This window comes from Rhododendron vialii, chromosome 4a (genome assembly GCF_030253575.1).
Source record: "Rhododendron vialii isolate Sample 1 chromosome 4a, ASM3025357v1".
NCBI classification, from domain to species: Eukaryota; Viridiplantae; Streptophyta; class Magnoliopsida; order Ericales; family Ericaceae; genus Rhododendron; species Rhododendron vialii.
Window position 1 is genome coordinate 27,160,537 of NC_080560.1, and position 17,912 is coordinate 27,178,448.

General features: G+C 42.3%; 1 protein-coding gene across 1 annotated transcript; it reads right to left on the reverse strand.

Moving 5' to 3' along the window:
* Nucleotides 1-7,462: 7,462 nt before the first annotated feature.
* Nucleotides 7,463-8,425, reverse strand: LOC131323859 (uncharacterized). The gene has a single exon (XM_058355700.1). It carries the CDS (start codon nt 8,423-8,425, stop codon nt 7,463-7,465), a length of 963 nt encoding a protein of 320 aa, XP_058211683.1.
* Between the last annotated feature and the right edge of the window lie 9,487 nt (nt 8,426-17,912).

The window sequence follows — 17,912 nt, forward strand, 5'->3', positions numbered from 1 at the left end:
GTTATGTTTGGCTAGGAGAAAGATTCACCAAGGATGAAGAAAGATCAAGGAAGGATCATGAAAGTACAATCCCATCTTCTTCTATCTTTCCTCCTCCTCCTCCTCTCTCTCTCTCTCTCTCTCTCTCTCTCTCAAGTACACACACATACATGTATATATATATATATATATATATATATATATATATAAATGCAAGAAAGAATAAGAAAGGTACAAAGTACAAGATTTCAAAATCAAATACTCATTAAAGAAATCCAATTAGGCACATGCCCCTTTAAATAAATAAACTAGTGTACTCTAGGAAGATCAACTCCCCAATAAATTAATCCAATTGGGTACAAAACCCTAATACAAAATAATATCAAGGTACCTAGGAAATCTTAGGCTTTAAAGACTACCAAGTACTAGCAAAATAAAAATATTGGTACCTCATCCCATGGGGTTTTTGAAAAAGACTAGTTTATTAACCCATGTACTTGGTTGAAAGAATAAGGCTATTACCCAATGGATAATAAAATCCCTAACGGTTAATAACCAAAGGATAATAAGGTACGAGTACTTTAAATATTAAACTAAGTCTTTGAAAAAGACTACATGTCCTTTTTATTATTACACATGTTTATATATATATATGTACTTATCAAATAAAATAAAGGAAAGGCTTTTGTCCAATGGGTAAAGATTACCCTAACGGTTATTGTCCAATGGTCCAAGGTTACTTGGGTACTTTTATTAGAAAAAATAATCAAAAGTACTTTTCAAAATAATTATAAATGTCATTTCTTTAAAAGATCAAAGTACTTGTCAAATCTTTCAAAAATCCTTTTAATATAAAGAATTGGATTTCTATTATCCAATGGATAATAGTTCCCCTAACATTTATCGTCCAAAGGACAAAGAATAAAACCAAATTAATAAAAGGAAATTAATAAGTAATTCCTAGGGTTTGAAAAGGTTGACTAGTCAAATCAACTTTCTTGGAAGGTTCCCTAGTCACATCGGTACTTTATTTGGTCAAAAGACTCTATTACCCAAGGGTTACTAACTTCCCTAGCGGTTATTACCCAATGGATAATAATTTCCCTTGCGGTTAATAACCATTGGACAAAAGAATACAAGTACCATTTATTTTAAAAATAAGATTTTGAAAGACTACATGTACTTTTATAATAAAAAGTTTATTATCCAATGGACAAAAATTACCCTTGTGGTTATTAACCAATGGATAATGGAGGGGTGGGAGAATCCCTAATAAACAAAGAATAAATGTACTTTGCACATGTGAACATACACCATTAAGATACTATATCTAGTACTTTACCAAAATATTTAAATAGGGGCCTATTGTCCAATGGACAAAGATTACCCTAACCATTATGGACCAATGGGTAAAGGCAAAAGGTTCAAAAGTTTCAAAAGGTTCATCTAGTAACTAGGTGAGTTGGTTGCTCTGTTCCTCCTAACGAGTCGGTTGGAAACTAACTAAATTGGTCACGTAGGGTTTCTAGTCGAGAGTTAACTAACGACCAAAATCTAATTACGACGAAAATAAACAAGAAGTCATATAGCCATTCAAGAGAAAATAAGTAATTAAAATAAAATTTAAATTTTTAACAAAATTTTTATTGACCAAAATTGAGGGGCGTTACACTCAAGGTGTTCAGACTCGAGGCCCGTCACATCTTTGAGAACTACATGATGTCTCGGAACGTCCGGTATTCCAGATATTATCTGTGTTCTCGAAGAAACATGGTGAAGATCATTCCCGAGGGGATGTATGATTCTGAGAAGTGGGCCTCAGACTATGTCGAAGTCCGAGGTAACTACGAGTTCCCAATACGTGAGTATGGTATGTTCAGGGTCGCGACACGCAGGGGCTCCCCAAGTAAGGATAAGTTTTGAACTTTAGTAGCTCGTTTACTATTAAAGCTTTTGCGCTCGGATACTAACTATCTTTTCTAACTCATTTTCTTTTAATGTTTAATGCTCCAAACAGATACCACCAAGGTCAACAGAGACCTGTTGAGGGCAGCCAAAGATTGTGGGTTAGCTACATCGCTTCTCACAATTCCAAGAGAGGAGAGAGACGCCCCAACCATTTTAAGGTACAAACCAACGTACAGGGGCAGAATCCGAGGGAAGGTTACAGACGAGGGTGAGTTTGCCTCCCGAACAAGTTCTGAAGATCTACCGGAGGAGCTTCTTCCAAGCGAAGAGAGGCCACTCCGAGAAACAATTTGCCAGCCAACCGAAGGAGTGCCATTCGAAGAAGAGATGTCACCCCGTAGCCTTAAAGCCGTCCTTCAACAGAAAATGGAGGAAAATGAGAGGGAGAAGGGGCTTAAGAAAGCTGGAGCCCTTGGGGCCTCGGGATCTGGTCCGAGCCCTAAGGTTCCTGCGCCCGAGTACACACAAAAACGACCCACTTCTGCTTCCCCATCCCCCAAGGGCGCCCCGGCGAGCAAGAAGGCCAAAACAGTACCGCAGGAGGCTGAGGCAGGAGGAAGAGAGAAGAAGGGAGAAGGGGCCAGCAAGAAGGGATCAGGGAAAGGCTTATCCCTGGATCTTGATGCGCCTTGGGCTCCGAACTTCATTACTTTGGACAAAAAGCAAATTTTGAAGTCGGACAGCCTGAAGGAGGACCCTTCATTAGGCTTCGCCTTACATTATGGGCTGGCTCTTCCAAGGGACATCTAGAGCCCCTCGTCGTTGAAGACAGCACTAAGCGAGTACTACTACCACGCCGGGAGGGTAAGCCAATTCTCCATGCTCATTATAAACTCTGGTTTTAACCAATCATAATCTCTTCGGATAACTTTAAATTGGTTTGATTGCAGGCCACTCAATCTATATTGAGTGCACAGATGTACCTCACCGAGCACGAAAAGAAATCCAAGCTCCTCAAGCAGTCAGTGGAGCACAACAAGAATGTGGCTGCTGACTACAGGAAGAGCTTGGAGCAGTCGGAGTCCGTTCGGCAGTCCTTGGAGCTACAGGTTGCCAACCTCACTGACCTAAATAAGGGGTTGATGGACGCTGCCGAACAGACTAAGGGAGAAGCAAGGATGAGGGGCTTGCCGAAGGAAGGGAGCTCGGAAGGAGGGAGATGAAGGAAGAGATGGAGAAGGAGCTCGCGGTGCATTATAACAAAGGGTATGCTCGAGCTGAGGAGGACATGGCAGATGAGATCCTCGAAGTCCAAGTTGAGATAAAAGAGACCCAACACAAGGCGAGCTTCATGCTCGGGTACAATAGCGGCTTGGACGATGCAGGGGTTGAGCCAGACGACGAAAGGAGGTCCTTAGTAGAGGTTCTGCCTTTGTCATCCGTCGAGGCTGAGCAACCAATCGCTCCTCCTTCCGAGGCTTTGGATGCTGCATCTACTCCTGGTGAGTGTATAGAGCCAACCTCGGCCGTACCTCCTCCCGATGTCCAATAGACTTTGTTGGTTTTTTGTTTTTTTTGTTTTTATACGGTCGGCCCCGAACAAGTAATCTTTGGTTACACCGAAATTTGTAATGATATAGTTTTGAGGGTGGCACCGAACGATTTACCATTGCCATACCTTGTTGAATGATAGTTCCTTTATGTTTTATGGAAAAATCTACATGTTTCTTTGTTCGGTGGAAGTCTTGGTTATGAATGTTTTCTGTGTCAACACTTTAACTTAACCAATGCTTAATGAATGAAAACACATCACAAATTTGCCAAGTCTTTTCACTCGGTATATGAGAATATGAGATTGGAATTACTAAGAAATGAACTCGGGTTTACCCATATGGTAGCCCCCTGCCCTATTGTATTACCGTGGGAATAGAATAAGGCAGTAGAATGGGTAAACAAAGTCGGACATAGGACGTGCAAACGAGTGATGTTTCAAAGGCTACGCGAGCGTCGCCCGAGCGAATGTACCAAGGGCTACGAGAATTTCGCCCGAACGATAGTATTGAGGGCTACGAGAATTTCGCCCGAACGATAGAACCGAGGGCTACGAGAATTTTTCCCGAACACAAGATGTACATATCGAGCGTATGGGTCATGGGAGGAAGTACTAGCGACCCGAAGGCATGATCCCGGGGCTGGATGAGATACCCCAGTTAAGAGAGTAATAAGGAAACAACTGAATAGATAGGGAAATTTGCATTAAGTAAACGACGCTCAAAGGCGTACATTCCGAACAAAAAATGTAAATACAAGAGAAGAAAATAAAGAATGGAGGATGCCAGTACTAGCCATGGAATTTCCTAAGTTTTTGAGCATTCCATGGATTAGCAATTGGCGTTCCATCCATCTCAGCAAGTTTGTAGACGCCATGGCCAATCTTTTCCACCACTCGGTAGGGTCCTTCATACGGATCCTTCAGCTTGGTTAGCTTTGATGCTTCGGTGACCATCCGAAGGACTAAGTCCCCAACGTTAAACGGACGAGCGCGGACATTCTGGTTGTAGCCCTTGGCTACTTCTTGTTGATACGCCGCATGCCGAAGGTTGGCATTATCACGTAGTTCCTCGGCAAAGTCTAACTCAACCCCCACAAGAGCATTATTATCCACAGGGTTAAAATTTTCTGTTCGGGCTGTGGGGATCATAGTAGATAAGGGGAGGAAAGCTTCCATACCGTAGGCCATAGCAAATGGAGTTCGGCCGGTAGACCGCCGAGGGGTGGTACGGTAGGCCCATAAAACGTGTGGAAGCTCTTCCACCCATTTACCGAGTTTCCTGTCCAGATGGCGCTTTAGCCCTCGAGTGATCGCCTTGTTAGATGCTTCGGCCTGTCCATTGCCTTGAGGATAAGCCACGGAGGAGTTATGGATCGTGATGTGGCGCTTTGCATAAAAAGCTTTGATGGCGGACGCGACGAACTGGGAGCCATTATCAGAAAGGATGGCGTAAGGTACGCCGAACCGCGAGATGATATGCTTCCAAATAAAACGTTCCACGTCGCCTGCAGTGGTCTTGACCAAGGGGAAGCTTCAACCCACTTAGTGAACAAATTTGTGGCTGTGAGCATATACTCAAATCCTCCGGGCACCTTCGGCATCTTGTCGACTATGTCAAAAGCCCAAACCACGAATGGCCATGGACTAGTGATCATTTTAAGGGGGAAGGCAGGCTGGTGGATGAGAGATGCTTGCTGCTGGCACCGAACACATCGCTTCACGTATTCTTCCGACTGTTTAACCATCTTCGGCCACCAATAGCCCTGCGTCAGCGCACGCTGTGCAAGGGACCGTCCTCCGGAATGCGCCCCACAGCTTCCCGAATGGAGTTCCTCCAGAACGGCCTGCACATGGTCTTCGTGGACGACACGCAGATCTAGGCCAGTGAAAGTTCGTCGGTAGAGGTTGTCGTTTGGATCTAGGAAATAATTGGCTGCTTGGCAACGGAGTTTGTGTGCTTCGCGTTTGTTCGGTGGAAACACTTGGTTCTTCAAGTAATCCGTTACCGGATCTAGTTGACTTGGACCGAGGGAAATCGCCATTATTGGTTGGCACGCCTGCTCAAAGCTCAATTTTTCAACTTCGTCATAGGTAATAGTGCGACTTCTCGAGGTCCTATAAACCGAAGCAAGACCTGCCAGTGCGTCAGCATGCGCATTGTGCTCCCGAGCGATCCATTCTACTTCCACTCGGCCAAATCTTCCGAATAGGGCCAATACGTGGCTTACGTAAGCATTCATACGCTGGTCTTTGGCTTGATAATCGTCGTTTAAGTGACCCACAATGAGCTGAGAGTCACAAAAGATATGAACTGAATCTGCATCAAGCCGAAGAGCAAGATGGAGGCCTGCAATCAGAGCTTCAAATTCCGCTTCGTTGTTCGTCGCCGGGTACCCAATCGAGACAATGCTTTCATGCACCGTCCCACTCGAAGACACAAGGACAATGCCTGCACCAGCCCTGTTAACATTGGAGGCTCCATCGACGGTCATTCGCCAGGCATCGCCAGAGAAGAGCCTCCATTGCCGCCTTGGTTTCTTCCGTCCGAGGGTGTACCGAGCGCGAAGGGGCTCCGTGGGATGGCTACATGGTTCTTCCAAAAACTTCCTCTTCCTGAATTCGAGTTTCCTCGGCAGCGGTGGCCAAGGCATTGGCTTCGTCTTGCAATCCAGGAGTGAGTTCGGCAAAGAAGTCAGCCAAGGCCTGACCCTTGATGGCGGTCCGAGGTTCAAACTGGATGTCAAAATTGGCCAAGTCTTAAGAGAACTTCAGGATCCGGCTTGACGTGTCCGTCTTTCGAAGAACGACTTTGAGAGGAAACTCAGTGAGGACCACAATCCTATGGGATTGAAAGTAAGGCAAGAGGCTCATTTTAGCTGAAACGAGAGCCAATGCCAATTTCTCCATAGGCAGATACCTCGTCTGAGAGTCCATCATCGTTTTGCTTGAATAGAAGATTGGTTGATGCTCCATCCCCTCTTTTCGAACAAGCACCGCTCTCGTAGCATGATCCGAAACAGCAAGGTAAAGATATAAGTCTTCGTCGGGAAGGGGCTTGACGAGCAGAGGAGCGTGTGACAGGTATTGCTTTAAGGATTGCAAAGCCTGCTCACACTCTTTGGTCCATACAAACCTGCGTCGGCTAGTAGTGATTGCTCGGAATAACGGACGGCAAAGATCACCCGAACGTCAGATGAAACGGTTCAGGGCTGCCACCATTCCTGTAAGTCGTTGTACTTCTTTTATAGTAATCGGAGCTCGGAGATTCTACACGGCTAAGATCTGTGTGGGATCAGCTTCGATTCCTCGGCGGCTTACTATGTACCCAAGGAACTTCCCCGAGCTTACACCAAACGCACACTTCTCAGCATTGAGGCGCAACTTCCGTCGTTTCAAAACATCAAAGACCTTTCCTAGATCCCGAAGGTGATCCCGAGCGAATGTGCTTTTGCAAACCAGATCATCGATATAAGCTTCCAGTATTCTGCCAAGCATACCAGGGAACATCTTTGTGATGAAGCGTTGGAAGGTTGCACCAGCATTCTTCAGGCCGAACGGCACGACCTTGTAGCAGTAAATTCCCCGAGGATAGATAAAGGCTGTCTTCTCCTGATCACCCGGAGCCAAAGCTATCTGATGATAGCCCCGATATGCATCCATAAAGCTTAAGCGCTCGCATCCTGCTGTTGCATCCAGCATCTGCTCAATCCGAGGGAGGGGAAATCGACCCATAGGACAGGCGTCATTGAGGTTTGTGTAATCAACACAAACCCGTAGCTTCCCATTTTTCTTCGGCACAACCACTGGATTGGCAAGCCAGGTGGGATATAAAACTTTCCGAATGGCGCCAGCCTTTAACAGTTGGTCCACCTCTGTCATCACAACTTCGACGTGTGCGGCCGACGAGCGTCGGACTTTCTGCACCACGGGCCGTCTACTTGGATCAACATTTAATGCATGCACGGCGAATGTGGGGTCTACACCCGGCATGTCTTTCGGAGTCCAAGCGAATACTTCTATGTTTCACATTAGGAAGTCATACATTTCCTCACGTTCGGTCATGCTCAAAAAACTCCCAATTAAAAAATATCCTCCTTCTCCCTCGGGGATTAAAAATCGTATTAACTCCTCGGATGACCTTTGTTCGGCCGGCACACCAACATCTTCAATTACTGGGACGGGAGTGGCTGCCACGCATTGTACTTCCATACAGCTCTGTTTGTTTGTTACAGTGCTGATGTAGCATTTCTTTGACTGGATTTGATCCCCTCGGAGGCTTTCCTGACGACCGTTCCATCCAACAAATTTTACCACCTGGTGAAAGGTAGAGGCGACTACCTTCATCTCGTGCAGCCAAGTTCGGCCGAGTATTACGTTGTATGGGCTAGGAGAAGCGACCACCACAAACTCGATTTCTAGAACCCGTGATCCAGCCCGCACAAGGAGAGTGATCAAGTCGAGTGGCCAAACCGGGGCTCCAGTAAAATTGACGAGGGGAGTGGATGCTGTCCGAAGCTGAGCGGGAGATAATCCAAGGCTCCGAAATGTTGAATAAAACATTATGTCTGCCGAGCTTCCTTGATCTATCAATACTCGCTGGACGGTTGGTTTATCGATAGCAACAGTAACAACGAGGGCATCCGTATGAGGGAGTTGCACACCTTTCAAGTCGTCAGATGAAAAAGTAAGGCTGCCGAGGCCCGGATCTTCCCATTTTCGCTTTCCTGAAACGCCAACGTTGCAGACGGGTAAAAAGGTGATGGCTCTGTCAATTTCTGAACGAAGCTCGGCTGCCCTTTCTTCGGAAACTAGTCCTTGTATAACGCTTACGAGATTTCCAATAATCGGAGGAGGGGGTGGAAGTGGACTTCGCCGAACGTCAATCCACTGATTTAGATGCCTAGCTGCTGCAAGCTCTTCTAGATACCGTTTGAAAGGTGGGCATTGCGTAGTGTAGTGGCCGCGCTCCTTGTGATATGTACACATCCCTGGTCCACTCCCGACGGTGCCTAAGAGTATTGTTAGCCAAACAAAGAATGGCAATTTGCCGATGATGTTGAGGAGTTTGTAGATAGGTTCGGTGAATGCTGCATGCTCGGCCACATACTCGTCTGGCCGTGGTTTTCTTTTCGTTTGTTGCCACGATTATGGCTGAGGGTGCTGCGGAGGTCGACCTTTGTTGATCAGCTTGTTGGTCGCTTGGCCTGAACTGCCCTGGCCTCTTTGCCCCTGGCGAACGTTTGATACTTGCTTCTTCGGTCCAGTCTCTTTGGCAGGTTCTGGAGTCTTTGGTGTATGTCGTTCGGCCATGGCTTCTTCGTGAACGCAATCTTTCTCGATTATGGTCATGAGCTCTCCCATCGTCTTAGGCGGGTTACGGGAAAGGTCACGAAACATCGCCGAGGCTGGATCTAGTCCGTTCATAAACGACTCAGCCGCGACTCCTTGATCACAGTCTGGGATAAGATTGTAAACCTCCCAATAGCGCTCGGTGTAAAGCCGTAGGGTTTTTCCTGCCGTTCTTCGCATGTTTACCAACATAGATAATGTCTTCGGCTGAATGTTGCTGGTTACAAAGCGTTTACTAAACTCCAACTCCAGCTCGTTGAAGCAAGTGATAGATTTGGGTTTCAACTGATTGTACCACAACATGATTGGCTGACTCAGAGTGAGTGGGAAGATCTTGCACATAAGGGCGTCAGAAAAGTTATGAAGGCTCATAGTCTGTCTTAAGCGACAAACGAACGCGACTGCGTCCTCCTTCGCCTCGTAACGTTTCAGCTTTGGCATGACGAACCTGTCCGGTGGCCGCTCCTGTTGTATAGCATCCACGAAGGGGGAAGCCTTTGCCTTCCCGAGCTTGGAATTATCTTCTTGAACTGGGGTTTGCTAGACAATAGGGAGAGGAATTTCAGCAAGTGGTTCAGGAGTCTTTTTACGTTCTCGTCGATGGCGCCGGTGATGTTCATCTTTCTCCTTCGGCCGCCGAGTGGCTAAAGCCGAGGGCGCTCGCGCTTCTCCTCCCGAGCCTGCCAAATGAGCATGCCGAGGCTGAAGACCTGGGTCGACGGGTTGATACATGGTTGGCAAGCCCGTAAATTGATCGTATAGGATAATCGTATTTTCGTGCTCCGAACGGTTTCCTCGGCTATCTGTTCGGTGGCGGTTGCTTGAGTTTGCCGAGTGTCGCCCTTCATGGCGTTCGAAATTTTGTCTTAATCGTACCGAGTATTCCCGGTTGCTGCTGGTGTGTGTGCGCCGAGGTGGATCGTTTAGATCCACGGGCCTCTTCCCATCTGTTAGACTCGGTTGCCGTTCAGAACGAAGTTTCGCTCGTGCTGACGTGCCTTCCTTATTGGTTCCGGCTGTGGAACCTGTAGCTGAAGATCGTGAACTCTCGGCACGAATAATCCTTGTCAACCGAGGTCGTGAAGCTCCTTGGTCAAGACGCTCGAAGACAGTTCGTCGCTCGGAAACGGCGAGTTCGGCTGTTTAGGCTAGACGAGACGTTCTGCTTCGTTTGCGGGGTCCCTTCGGTCGACTGGGTTCAGCGGGATACCCGTGAGCTGGGGTTATGGTCATCCCTTCGTCCCACTCCTCCAACCGTTGTTGGAGCAGGGCAATAACCGCCGCCTGACGTTTCTGCTCTGCTAAGGCGATTTCCAACTCGGTGGGTGGAAAAGAAAGTTGGCGGGCCACGTGGAGAACCGTCCTAGCTGCTTGATGGGGCTCGAGGTTGATAGACCCATAACCCTCCAACCCAAGGGTGAAGTTCTCTGGACCCGGAGGTGAGAAGCGTTAAGCCATTTGTTCCGTTCAAACGAGATGAGCAGACAGAATTTGAACAGGGGCCGAATCAGGCCCTCAACTGGTGTTATGAACACGAAGAACACCACAAAGAACCTTGGGATCCCCAGCAGAGTCGCCAATTGTGGGGGTGGCTTTCTTTGTGATCTTTCTTGTGTAGTTGTCTCCGTGTGTTGGGCCGTGAGAGATGACGTTGGACTTGATGTACCTGCAGAATCGGAGGGGGATGTTCCTCCGGAAAAAAGCTCCGACGAACTAGTCAGTAAGGGGAGAAAGGAGAAAAAGAAGTTTAGTAAGAAATATGTTGGTGAAGAGGATAGAATGCAGTTGAGAGTAAATTTTTCTGATCTCCCTTTCTCAGTGATAATAACTCTCTATTTATAGGCAAAGGGGTAGAGTGTTGAGCAAGTTGGCTTTACTTTCCACGTGTCGTGTAATGCTCGGATGACGTCCTGTAGCAAGGCCATTTAATGAGCGCCACTTCCCAGATCATTCAGAGTCACATGGGTCGATGTCAGAGAGGTCACTTCGCTCAGAGATGTCACTTCGAATATCAGAAAGGACAGCTTACTTATCAAAAGATACTTCTGGAAGGTTCCATAAACGATTGTACTCGGTGGAGCCCACTTCTGACAGACGAAGAATCTCCGAGTGTTTTAGTGTTCTTTCTGAAGAACAACTTAGCCGAACGAGAGGATGTCCCCGGGCGTTTGGTTAGATCACCGAGCGAGCTCAAGTAGATGTATGTTCGGATAAGGCATACGACGTTCGGTGAAGCTCCCGAGGATCCTTCTATCCTTCGGAAGATTAATGACACATCACACCTAAGCCCATCTCTATTTAGCGATGAACTGAGACAACTGGACGATGGGTCAAATAGCGTGTGAATCTGTTCCCCCCATTGAACCTTATGAACCCTATGAATCTTCGGATATTTTGGTCCCCTACAACTATAATACCTCGAATTGGATTAGATTGATTCAAAAATGAATTTGGAGTTTTGGAGAAGACGACTTCGGAATTTGGCTACGAGGGAACATTGGGGCCGAATTGAACATTTTTTGGTGATGCTAGGGGTTTTAAGAAGTGTTTGGAACGGTCAATTTAGGTTTCGGTTGGTTTTAAAATACAAACCCACTTCTCTCTCTCTCTCTCTCTCTCTCTCTCTCTCTCTCTCTCTCTCTCTAAAACTCCATGGATTGGAGCTTCGAATTCTTGAAATTTTCTCTTCTATTCTGACTCAGTGGTGTGTGGGAAGATGGTGGCGTGCTCATGGGTCAAATTGGTAGGGTATTTATAGGAGAATTTTGAATAAGGTGATAAGATGGCATGTAATGGAGGTTAGGTTCATGGTACTTGGAATGGACGAATTGGAACTATTTTTGGGGCTGAGGAAGCAAGAAATGAATATGAACGTATTGAATTTCGGATCATGCTTGGTGATGAAGAAATTTTTGGTTTGGGGCAAGTGGGATGAATTTTGTTGTCTTGGAGAGAATGGAAATGGAGAAGTAATGCTGGAGAGAGATTGAGCTGTGGGAGGGAGATAGAGGGACATTGCAAGAGAGTGAGGTGAGGGAGATGAGAGTGTGTGCATACATGCATGCACGGAAAAAAGAAGAAGAAAAGAATGCATGCATGTTTGTAAAAAAATAAGTAATTGTATTAAGAAAATAATCCTAATAATATTATTATATAAAAAAGGGTAAATTTCACTGACCTCCCCTCAGGTTTCTGACAAAGACAGAAACCTCCCCCCACATTCCTGAAATTGCACTGTCCTCCCCTCTGCCTCTTGTCGGGTAACGCCTACTAACGGGAAACTTGATTTTACTTTTATGCCCACGTACTTGTAATGAATAAAATAAATAAGTAAAAGGGAAAAAGCTAAAAAGGACTGAGAAATTATTGGTTGCCCCAAGGACAACACGTCTACTTTGCCTGGTGGTACTTCCCACCAATAAAAATTTGCCTTCTGGGTAAATTGTCAATCAGCAAGTCTAGCCCCGTTGACGCATTAAATCCACTGACACACGTTCTTCTCTCCACACACCCTCCTCTCGTTCCAAATTTCAACCCATTTGAATGGGCAAGAAGATTTTATTTTTTTTATCATTTAATTCTAAAGGGTCGTAATTAAATTTTGACTATAGAACTCTCGTTGATTAGCCCTAAGAAAGTCGTAGAATCAAATATCTCTTAGGACTAACCAACGAGAGCCATAGAGTCAAAATTTAATTATGACCCTTTAGAATTAAATGATCAGAAAAATAAAATCTTCTCACCCATTCAAACGGATTGAAATTTGGAACACTTAATTTTTCAACCTTTAGTTTATATATTAAAAAATATGGTTAAAAAATTAAGTGCTCCAAATTTCAATTCGTTTGGACCGATAGAAAGATTTTATTTTTCTGATCATTTTATCCTAAATGGTCATAATTAAATTTTGAATCTAGGACTCTCGTTGATTAGCCCTAAGAAAGTCGGACAATCAAATATCTTAGGACTAATCAACGAGAATCCTAGAGTCAAAATTTAATTATGACCCTTTAGAATTAAATGATCAGAAAAATAAAATCTTCTCACTCATTCAAACGGATTGAAATTTAGAACACTTAATTTTTCAACCTGCAGTTTATATATTAAAAAAATGGTTAAAAAATTAAGTGCTCCAAATTTCAATCAGTTGGAACCGATAGAAAGATTTAAGTTTTCTGATCATTTTATCCAAAATGGTCATAATTAAACTTTGACTCTAGGACTCTCGTTGGTTAGTCCTAAAATATTTGGTTGTACGACTTTTTTAGGGCTAATCAACGAGAGTCCTAAAGTCAAAATTTAATTATGACCATTTTGGATAAAATGATCAGAAAAATAAAATCTTTCTATCGGTTCAAACAGATTGAAATTTGGAGCACTTAATTTTTTAACCATATTTTTTAATATATAAACTAAAGGTTGAAAAATTAAGTGTTCCAAATTTCAATCAGTTTGAATGGGTGAGAAGATTTTATTTTTCTGATCATTTAATTCTAAAGGGTCATAATTAAATTTTGGCTCTAGGGCTCTCGTTGGTTAGTCCTAAGAGATATTTGATTCTATGACTTTTTTAGGGCTAATCAACGAGCGTCCTATAGTCAAAATTTAATTATGACCCTTTAGAATTAAATGATAAAAAAAATAAAATCTTCTCACCCATTCAAACAGATTGAAATTTGGAACACTTAATTTTTCAACCTTCAGTTTATATGTTCCATATATGCTGACCTCATCACCGTTAGTTACTTTCCGTAACGTCAACCAAACGGTTGGGGTAAAGTGCAACAGACAATAGAAGCAGAGGGGAGGACAGTTCAATTTTAGAAACGTGAGGGGAGGTTTCTGTCAGGTCAGTGAAATTTACCCTATAAAAAAATTGGGTCAAAAATCCGGATCCTTACAGCGTGTGCTGCCATGTATTGGACATCAATCATGGGAGTTCGATTCCCGTAAGTAGCAAAAAGAATTCCTCTTTGGAAAACTATCAGCGCTCTGTCCCTCTCTCAATGTTAATTTTTTGCAATTTTTTCATTATTTGTACGAGGTATTAGGATTTTCTATTCATAGTCGTAAATACCTAGTCGAACCACATTAATCTAAAGAAAAAGTTATGTGTTCAAAAGTGACAAGTTTCGAACGACTAATTAATTGAAAAGTTTCAGGAGTGCCGGAGGCAAGGGTGAATCCCTCTTTCACTCCAAGTGTAAAAAAAAAGAAGGTGTAATACGTAACTTATTCATACAAATATGAAAATTAACATTTTCGCGAATTTATTTTATATGTCCATTCACACACACCAATATTCATAGAGAAACATGCAGTAAAAACTGTACTAAACTTGGGAAAAAAATTGCTCCATAAAATATTTAAATGGGTCATGTGCAATTTAGAGAATGATCGGTTCGGATTCAGAAAAATTATTATCGTAATATTTCACACACAAAAAAAATCTACGACAAAACTTAAATGTTATGAGTTTTTACAATTAATTTTCTTTCGCATATTTTTTTTACACAATATGTAATTACTAGATTTTCATTGAACGGTACCACCCGTGGTCGAATTGTGGCTTCCGCCCTTGGCCAAAGATCGGTCCCACGTCTAGATTGTTGGAATGGTAGAAATGGTGCGGAGAGAGAGAGAGAGAAGCAAAAGAAAAGAAACAAAATGGTGGTCTCCTGATTCCATTTGTTTAAACAATTTCAATTATAACTCCATGTGCTATAAAAAATAAATAGTAACTAATTTTAAAATCTATTCGATGTGGGTCCTCCAACATTCTCATCCTATGGCCCACTAACTCAGGCCCACACGACTAAATGTACACATAATAATAATAATAATAGTAATAATTCATTGCTCACAAATTTGTCTAATTATAATTCCACGTAATATCAATAAACAAAACAAATTAAAATTAAAATAAGACACGGGTCCCCTCCAACTAACACCCAACACAGCCTGGGCTCTGTGCCACCACCACCTACTAGCCATTGCGAATGCTTCTAGCCACCTCCAGTCCCTATCCAAACCCTGCCCCGAAAATAAATGCATACAAAGTCATGATTGCATCTATGACGATAAATGGTAAAGGAATACATGTATAAACGTTGGGAAACCTACAGTTTGTATTATTTCAAACTACATTCGATTGTTATATTTGTTATAAACCAGCTGGAAACTAGCTAAATATTTACTTGTAGACATATAAGCATGATTACTAGAAGAGGTTGGTTTAACTTTTACGAGTAAATTCGATTGGAAAGAGCTTGATCGCGTAATTTGCACAATTAATGCCGATCAGACGCAGTGAAAAATGATGGATTATCTTCGAACATAATGTGCCAAACAAACTCGAAGTTGGCAAGTCGATTGGGGTGCATATAAGTTGAGGTTGAGGTGAAAGTTTAATATTTGATGTCCAACTCAGGAAAGTAGCTCGCCTCTATGTGACCGAACATTATGGTAACCAAGAAAGAGGTGAAATGCAAGGTTGTTAGCAAAAAGAGATCAAAAAAAGAAAAAGAAAAAGAAAGAGCAAGGCTGCAAACAAGCTGAGTCGAGCTTTGTTGAATTCAAGCTCGACTTGAGTCTTTAACAAGTCAAGCTTAGTCATTTACAAAACGAGTCTCTTTAATCAAGCCAAGCCTCCTTAATGAGTTAAGCTTTTGTCGAACGAGCCGAGCAGAGCTTGTGAGCTGCTCGGTTTATTTGCAGCCTAGTTCAAAGTATCTAAAGTGGTGGTAACTTGGAACATGGCCGGTCTTTAGATGTTCGGGCCCAAATGAAATTTCAAAGTGGGGCCCAAAACGTTTTTGTTCAAAATATCAAACAATACCTTCAAAATGATTTTATAACACAAAGTAGATATATGTTAATAAGGTTTTGAGTGTGAAGGATTTATGTAACTAAGGTTTTGAGTATAGGGTTGAGATATAATCAGATTTTTTATTTCTGAATTGGAAAAAAGCGTATAGGGCCGGAGATGCTCTTGTGTGAAGAAAAAATGGTAAAATATGTACTTGCCCCTTAAATTATTCAAAATTTGTTTACTTTGTTCTTTAAATATCGCACACACTTACCTCTTAAACTAACTAATCGTTACTTAGATCCCATTCCACTAATAACTTTTTTCACTTTTTTTGATTTTGTCCTTATTTAAATTTTTTTCGTGTTTGTTAGTTTTGTGCCTCATTTTTTTGATTTTTTGATTCGTCTCATCATCACGTCAACAAGAATCAGAAAAGTAAATTTATTTTTTACCTTTTCTAAAATATTTTGAAAAATAATCACTTTTTAGCAAAAGAAGTTGACTTTTTTGCCTTTTTTTTAAAACTTAAAAGTGATTATTTTCCAAAATATTTGGTAGAAGTAAAAAATTTCTACTTTTTTGATTTGTCTCGTCGAGATAAATCAATAAGTCACAAAAGTTTGGCGCAAAACTAACAAATGCCAAAAAAATTTAAATAAGGACAATACCATAATTTTTATTTAAAAAAAGTTTAGTGGAACAACACCTTACTAAGGCCAATTCCCACATTCCATCCATGTCTTGGACGGAAAAGTTAGTTGAAGGCTATTAATGTCTTTTAACATACTAATATAGGTATATGTATATATCTCATTCTTCCTCTCTATCTCACAGTCCCTCCTTACTCTGTTCGTATCTCTCTCTGTGCACATGAAAATAAGTATGTATATAGAACCCTAAAACCCCTATTTTGGGCCTAAGACTAAACCCCAATTGTTGCTGCAGTTACACTCTCTTTTCTTGTGGTTCTTGCTTCTATAGTTATAATACTAATAAACTAAAGCTCAGTTTTGGATGACAAGAATCTTGAGGAGCAATGAGAATGTGACACCATACTTTTATGATTCAGACGTTTGGAATGAACATGTATAGAAATGTGATGCCACGTTTTCAGAATTTCCATGTTTGGAAGAGACATGAATATGATTGTAATTCCTGATGACATATCCGACCAGGAATCATATTACCTAATTGAGTGAGAATTTGATCCCTCCCTTACCCCCATGGGAATGTTATATTCTTGGCTCAATCAATTAAAAAAAAAGAAGGAAATATTGACTTTGATAAATTTCCAAAATAATTGATTCCTGTATAAGATTACTGAATTAATCCAAACACTGAAATAAAATTAGTTTAGGTATTGTATTCCTAGTAATCATATTCCTATTTCTACTCAATAAAATTCCTAAGAATTTGATTCATAGTAATCGCATTCCTATTCTTATTGAAGATTCCGGTCATCCAAACTGAGCCTACAAAAGACCTCGATCCATTGAGGCTAGAAGGCATCGAACCCATCTGTAGCGAAGCTAAAAGCGCAGTGGTCGGCCCTGAACTCACATTATATGGTACAACAATGCTACATAAACAACAATGCAAATACAACACCAAACACAATCTCTCACTCTATGTATGGGACCCACATGTATGTGAGAGGTTATGTTTGGTGTTGTATTTGGATTATTGTGTGAGTAGAATTTTTGTATACGGTAATATTTTTTTTATGAAAATCAGCATTCTCTCTCCCTCTGTGGTCAAGTTGGGTGTTGGGTTTTCAGCTGAAAACCCCAAATCACTTTCTTCTTCCCGTTTTAGGGTTTGGGAGTAAAAGTCCAAAACAGCCCTCTTTTGGGTGCCAAAAAAGTTGGGTAATGTTAGGTCACCATTTTTCCATCCAAGGTGTGAGTTTTGGTCCAGGACGTGGATAGAATGTAGAAATTGGCCTTAGTAAATAACGATTGGTTAGTGTAAGAAGCAAATGTGTGCAATTGATAGTTAAAATATGAAATAAACAAAATTTAAATAATTCAAGGGACAATTACATATTTTACCCGATAAAAAACATCTGAAATCTTCCATCTATTCTAATATATAAAGGGAGAGCACTCTTTTGGTGTCAGTTTACAATTGCCTCACCAATCGACTCACCTGTCACTTTCATCTCACCTATTACTTTCTTTCACTTTTTCCTTTTTCCTTTTTCATTACCTTATTGTTTGAACGGGTCTCTAAAGACACCATTCGATTGTCTGAAGTTGTAGGTTAGATCAAATTTAGACACCATTCGATTGTCTGAAGTTGCAGGTTAGATCA

Excerpts from the sequence above, each read along its gene's own strand:
- LOC131323859 (XM_058355700.1), bottom strand. The coding sequence starts at position 8,425 with ATGTGTACATATCACAAGGAGCGCGGCCACTACACTACGCAATGCCCA.